Consider the following 6,854-nt stretch of genomic DNA (forward strand, 5'->3'; position numbering starts at 1 on the left):
GCCGTCAAAATCATTTTCAACGTCTGTGGTGACCAAAAGGGTCGTGGTTTCGGCCTTTTTCACGTCGGTTCTAAGTAAAGATGTGCCATGTTAAATTTTTCAAACGTCAGTTTTTGTAACAAAAGCGACGTCTAACCTTGTCCAAAAGTGTATTTTTATATGTTAAATTTGTCATGTTATATGTTTTAGACGTCAGTTTTATTATTTAGTGAACGTAGTATATGTTAACCACGACGGTTTCTACGTTTTACACGTCAGTATTCTTTCAATTAGAGACGTGGATAATCTTTTTTACGTTGGCTTTTTGGTTGTTCTTGACATTTAACATTCTTTAAACGTCTGTGTTTTACTAAAACCGTCGTCTAATATAGTCGAAGTTTTCTTTTTAAGCTATTTATGTATGAATTAGATGTCGGTTTTAATTGTTTTATGACGTGGAATGTCTTAACGACGTCGGTTATTTGCCGTCGTTATTTTATGTATTAAAAGATGGCGGTCGATTTCACGTCGGCTTGAAAACATGCTACACGACGGTGGATATAGGCATATTATTAGACATTTAATTAATTTCTTAACCAAGCCAAAATCTAGTTAATAAGCCGTTCCTAACTTTACACAATCAAACATAATATATCCTTAGAAAGTATAAGCGATTGCATAGTAACTCATAAACATTTAAATAATCCAATACCACTCAGTCATATATTTTAATAATAATCATAATAATAATAACAAATAAATGGTGATGGCCTCGAACCACTTCAAGTCGTTGACTTCACTATTGACGAACCAACTTCACAACTTCACCGTGCCTTCATTTCTTCTTTGATGGCCTCGATTCTTCTTGGGTTATGCTCACGAAGTATCAAGCTTTCGATTTGGGTGGGTGGTGTCGATCACCGCTGCCGTACGCCGTCGTAGAAGCCGCCAGAAATAGCCCTTCCGATGAGCTCTCAAACCTCCGGGGACTAAATTGAAATTTATGAACTTAAACAGTATCCCTCAATAATTTATAGGCAAAGAATCTGTTTGCAATTAAGTCCCTAGAATTTCAGGCGAGCATAACTTCTTTGAAAAATCCTTTGTCCAAATTTGAGATTAAATCACTTAATTCCAATATTTACACATCAAACCAAATTCATAAAACACCCAATATAGCCACAACTTAATAAGGCTTTCCACAAAAATAATAAAACCAAGTATTATTTTTTAGGTCATTACAGTGTAATCATTTGCAGGTCTAGTATATCAGACAAATGAACCGGGTAAATGAAAAGGGAAACCCCACACAAATAGAATTAGACAACGAAAAAGGTTAACGCAATTTATCACCATCCAGCCACTGAAGTGAAGGAACTACCTTAAACAAAAATGACTTGAAATTTTCACTAGCAATTGCATTCCCAGCAATGTCTAATTGCGTCAACCTCAAGCTTTTAAAAATCAGAAAAGCTTCCCAATAATTCATCACACTGACACCCCCAGGCATAATTTCGTCATAGTTCCAACTAGTTTCTTCTGTGTGAGAAAGAGGAGATGAACAGAGATATCTTGTAGTGTCAGTAGTGTGTAAACCTATCTCATTGTCAGAGATATTCAGAACTTCTAGTGACTTCAGCAGTCTCAAAGGTCCCAGGGCAGAAAAACCACTGAATTTGTTGACACTCAGATTTAAGCAAGACAGAAGCTGCATGGCCTCCAATCCTGTCCAAAGACCCAAGTCAAAAAGATGAATTGCCACTCACAATCTAAACAATTAAAGTTCTGTATGTTTTAGAAGTTTGGGCATTGCAGCTAGTGTAAGAAAACAAAAGCTTTCCAGAATCAAATTTCTAAATCATGAGATGTTCTCTAACAGGCTACCAATATATTTCCAGATTGACCAAACTATGTATTTTTGTGTATAAAATTGTTTCCCAACTAAATGAGTTCCACAGGAAGTCAAAAACAAATAAATTAAATTTTTTAGTCATAAAATAAATTCATTAAACTATACCTATACACAATAAGCACAACTTCCCAATTAAATTGCAGGAAATTGCACACAATTTGGATAAAAAGAAGGCAGGGATGAGATAGCCATACAAGACTCACAACATGAGCAAAAGTACACATACCTTCAATAGAACAAAGTTCATTGTGGCTGAGGTCTAGCATGCTAACCCACAATAATTTCTCAACAGACCCCATTCGTGATAAGGATATATTATTTAGTCGTACACATTTATAATTACCAATGCTTGCAGAAGCAAAGTTTTTATAACTACAGCAGTGTCTCTGCAGAGACTCCCTGTTGGAAGTTACCTGCATACCCACAAAATGTCAGAAATAGATTATAGAATCCAATAAAATAGTTGCCTACCAATCACTTCAAGTGAAGTTGATACACATAGCTACTGACATCATATTGGACCAGTTTTATCAAGATGCAAAATTGCAACACCCATAACAGAGAATAATGTGCTAAGGCAACAAATGCTTTATCGCTTCAGAAATATATTATCCGATTCAAGTGTCATAAGCATTCTACAAGATGTCAATACTATCAAATTCCCTGGTACTAAGTCAGAAAAAATGGTTGAAACACAGATGCATCCAGTGTCATCATCAAAATGAGTGTATTCACTTATCACTTTCATCCCTAAATTGGATTATTTGATTTTAAAGCATTCAAGTCGGTGTACTCCAGACAAAAAGGTCTTAAGCTGTGGCGCACATGCAGCAGCACCATCGACAATTAAGGTCATATCCATAAAGGATTGAGGATTATGCTTGACTACACAAGGAGAAGAGAGAATTACCTCCCGCAGGAAAACTAAGCTGTGCTGATCTTTGTAATACTGAGAATGCAACGGATCCAACTTTATTAAGTCTTTATAAAGTTCAAGAACTTTGGAATGGACTGTTTTGTTCATACATCGGGACAAAAGAACATTTTTAGCTGTCAACAATCTTGCAAGCGTCAGAATTCCAATTTTACTGCCAAAAAGAAAGACATGTGGGATGACTTAGAAAAATAAGGAAATGTAACAGGCGGCAACTTCAAAATTCAAAGCGGCCATGGCTATGAAACTAGCCTACCAGAATAATAAGGTTTGGAAGAAATCTATTTCATTAGCAACAATTGCTGCACGCCAATTTGAAGTGTTTGGCTCATGAACATCATTAATAATTAGCTGATCAAAAGAAACTGCTTCATGTGGCTCCTGAGATTTTGTTTGAAGTGCATGAAAATTTTCATCCTTCCACAAAATTATATCCCCATCCAGGTCTTCAACTTCACCTCGTTCAGTTTCGCCCAGGCATAGACGCACTTTGAAGTTAAATTGTGTCGGATGGCTATAAGGAAAGCCGTTTCGAGAAATGATGCCCTGAGACTGTCCAACACTAATTTCCAGCGGATAAGGTTCAGAAGAATGAGGTCTTGCCGCTGGAAATATAATATGAGTAACCCAAGCTTGGGAAAACTGGGATCTATTTTGCATAAGTGGAGTCCAGTGCAGATCATTTTTTGTGCAAAACGAAGATTCAATGGTTATTGTCGATGAATTTACACCTTGAACAGCTTTAGTAAAATAAAGTATCAGTGGAAATGTTCCTGAACTGGAATGGAAGCTGTCAAACTGAGACAAAGAACAGTCATCTGAGCACCTATTTCTCGATAGAAGGACATTAGATCCATGGGAAGGCCAAGAAGAGACGAGAAAAGGAGCATCCATGTTCACTGTTTGCTCAAGAAGTGAAAGATGATAAAACCAACCACTTTGATCTTCTGTACCCGCGACAATAGCACCATCCACAAGCTCGTACTCATCATGCAAAACCTTCTCTTTTGAGGAAAATCCTTGAGCCTTTTTCTTCAGCAAACCAGACAGAAGTACTCTGCAAGTTCCTCAATTAGATTCAACTAGTAATAAACATGTTTAAGCAAGGGTGCATCATAATGCAGAAGATGGAATCACATAATTGAGCCTTCTGAATGTTGTAAATATATTTCCAACATAAACTGGAAAAGTAACCTCGTGAACTACTATATGTATGGTTTTTTTTTTTTGGGTCAATGCTGGGAGGGGGAGGGGGAGGGGGAACACCTCAACCACTGAGGTAGGAACCCATTGGCACTATATGTATGGGTTTGTTGGTGGAAAGGTAATACAAGAACATGCATGACATGTTAAAATCCATGAACAAAACAAAAGAAGCGGCATAGAGAAGAACCAAATTACAAGTAACAAAAACAAGTAAACATAATTTACTGAGATCACAGCAGAGTCAGAGTTATATAGATCATATTCAGACTAGCACCTGTTTGGTGACAACATATTCGGATCAAGCAATCAACTTGAAATGGTTTCCAATTCCAATTATTAAACTTCAATTGGTAAAAGAAAATCCAAGTATTTACCTACGATGGTGCCACATTGAGTAATTGCTCAAATTGTCCTGGTTATCTTGTATCATTTCGTTGGTAAACTTCAACTCCTCTTGGTCTGATGTAGTGAATAATGCAGCTACAAATCTGGAAAAATAAAAGAACAAAAGAAAAGAAAAGAGAAAGGAACCAACTAAATTAAATAAGTTGAGTGTCAGCACAAAATGGAAATTGGTAACTGAGGGACAAAGCAAGCAAAGCAGGATGACCTGCGGTGATTCCAAGCATGGAAATTACGGGAATCATGCTTGAGCAATGTTTCTAGAAGCTGGAGTTCGTGGTCTAAATAATCATTCAAAGAAGAAGAAGAAGAATGGGCCTTGCTTAGCCTCCTTAGCACCCATTCACGATGATACCACGCTCCGTAGGCTTTAGGATTCGTTCTCAACGCACTCTCTACCTATAGAGACATGAATTTCAAGTCTCTCAATCCATAAATAAAATAAAATCAAATAAAAAGCGATTATATTATCCAAACAAACCAGTCTAAGTTCTGGGTCGAATATGGAGTTGAACTCTGGGTGGGAAGCAGCGAGTTTGTGTTGGACAGCTAGCTTTCTGAAGTTCCAAGCGGTGTACAAGTCGGGGTTTATCTGGAGGGTTTTGGCACTGAGGTCGAGAGCTTCCTCGTTATAAATCTTCTTGTGGTGGTTGTATAGGAGTTGAGACTGGAGGAAACCAAGGTTTTTTCCCTTGGCTGCTGAAGCTGCTTCATCTTCTCTTGTCGGGGCTTTGCGGGGTCGCCCGTGCATTTTAAGATGTTAGCTTTCTTTTGGACCCTCCCTTTCCTCCGCAGATCTTTGTTGACGCCGGAGCCGAGATCCAAACCGGAGGATAGGGAGAGAAGGAAAAGAATGAGAGAAGCAGAGGCGGAGAAGAAGAGGAGGAGAGAGAGGAAAAGAGAGCGGCCGGAGAGAGAGAAAGAAAAGAAAAAACAAAAAAGTGGCGGCTGAGGAGAGAAATGAAGAGGTTAGGGTTTTACTGTACAATTTTAATAATTTTTTTAATTTGGATCCAACCACCACTAATCATCACAAAATAAATTCGATAATAATCCGATTCAATCCGAATCTGATGTGTAAAATATATGAAATGATAATGGCAATCCGATAATCCGAATTGGATAATTCGATTATAAACAAATTCAAATTTGAGTTGAGGTATTTTCGATCCTAATTCAACTCAGTTATAGGTCTAGATAAAAGATGTTTGGATCTTCTTCGAGGTGTATTGAATTGAGATTTTAAAAGACTATTTATGGATAAATAAGTTTTGTGGTATTCAATTAAGACTTTTAAATAATATAAACAAGTCTTGTGGTATTTAATCAGGACTATTAGGATTTTTTAAATAGGGTGTCCAAATCTAGTGGTATTTAATCAAGACTTTAACACAAGTAACAAAAAGTCTTTTCGTATTCAAAAACTTGCTAATTTCGAAAGATTTTTTTAAATATGGAATTTGTGTGACTTTTTAGTGGGAGGTATAAATACCAAACCCTATAAAAAATCTCACCCTAACCCATCAGTGAGATTCTTTTTTGGGAGCTTCACTAATATACCCAAAATGGGTGCTGAAATTATAAAAAAAACCCCATATGGAAAACACTTTATAAACACACCCAAAACTCATTTATTAAATAACAAATTAGTGTTGAAGTTCCAATAAATTACAAGCACTGCCACTATCAGGCCCAACAGAAAAAAAAAACTCAAAAAACACCCAAAACAACCCCAGCCCAAACTTATAAAAAAGCCCAAAGATTTTACCATCTCCAAAACCATAATTTCGTTCAAAAAAATGGAAAACAAAAACGTAACTTCCATCCTGCGACTTCAATTAACCATCTCTGCCAAACGTCCCTCCAGTCACCGTCTTCATCAAAGTGTCTTCTTCATCTCTCGAAACTGAAACTCCATAACCACCACCAAGCTTGATCTATTTTCAAAAACAAACACCACACACTGACCTCCACCTACAAAACCAAAACAAAATTTCAAAGAACAATTTCAACAAGAAAACGCTTCAAAGGTAAGACATTTACAAACCAAACCTACACTGTAATTTTGATTAATTGCTATAGAGTTCCAGTCTAGGGTTATAACAGTATTTTAGATTCGAATCAAAGACAAAATCTTGAAACTATATTGAATTTCACTATTGCACTGACTGCTTACTATCAGTATTTTAGTCGCTAGTTTACTGTCATTCTGATTAATGGTTGTAAAGTTCCAATATAGGGTAACAACACTGCTTGTTTCCTCTGAAATCCTATTTTTGATGCATATCTACCACTGTAAAGTTCCAGTATAGGGTATTAATACTGCTTGTTTCCTCTGAAATCCTATTTGTAATGCATGTCTACCACTGTATAGTTCCAGTATGTGGTAATAACACTGGTAGACGTGCATTAGAAATAGGA

General features: G+C 36.8%; 1 protein-coding gene across 2 annotated transcripts; it reads right to left on the reverse strand.

The window, feature by feature from the left end:
- Nucleotides 1-621: 621 nt before the first annotated feature.
- LOC110754210 (geranylgeranyl transferase type-2 subunit alpha 1) lies at nucleotides 622-5,435 on the reverse strand. Of its 2 annotated transcripts, XM_021955251.2 has the most exons (8): nucleotides 4,915-5,435; nucleotides 4,642-4,832; nucleotides 4,406-4,519; nucleotides 3,082-3,882; nucleotides 2,802-2,979; nucleotides 2,118-2,304; nucleotides 1,361-1,704; nucleotides 622-968 (listed from the first exon to the last, which is right to left on the reverse strand). In XM_021955251.2, exons 1-8 carry the CDS (start codon nucleotides 5,182-5,184, stop codon nucleotides 954-956), a joined length of 2,100 nt encoding a protein of 699 aa, XP_021810943.1. In that variant the 5' UTR covers nucleotides 5,185-5,435; the 3' UTR covers nucleotides 622-953. The 2 variants fall into 2 exon arrangements, with proteins under 2 accessions (XP_021810943.1, XP_021810942.1); XM_021955250.2 differs by lacking the exon at nucleotides 622-968 and having other exon boundaries at nucleotides 1,156-1,704.
- Between the last annotated feature and the right edge of the window lie 1,419 nt (nucleotides 5,436-6,854).

Source organism: Prunus avium, chromosome 1 (genome assembly GCF_965620075.1).
Source record: "Prunus avium chromosome 1, drPruAviu1.hap1.1, whole genome shotgun sequence".
Taxonomy (NCBI): domain Eukaryota; kingdom Viridiplantae; phylum Streptophyta; class Magnoliopsida; order Rosales; family Rosaceae; genus Prunus; species Prunus avium.

Bases quoted from the DNA above. Each gene is read 5' to 3' on its own strand.
- LOC110754210 (XM_021955250.2), bottom strand. From the start codon at position 5,184: ATGCACGGGCGACCCCGCAAAGCCCCGACAAGAGAAGATGAAGCAGCT. The intron at 4,833-4,914 runs GTTTGTTTGGAT...ATGTCTCTATAG, and splicing joins TCGACCCAGAACTTAGACTG to GTAGAGAGTGCGTTGAGAAC. The intron at 1,705-2,117 runs GTATGTGTACTT...GTCTTTGGACAG, and splicing joins TGAACTTTGTTCTATTGAAG to GATTGGAGGCCATGCAGCTT.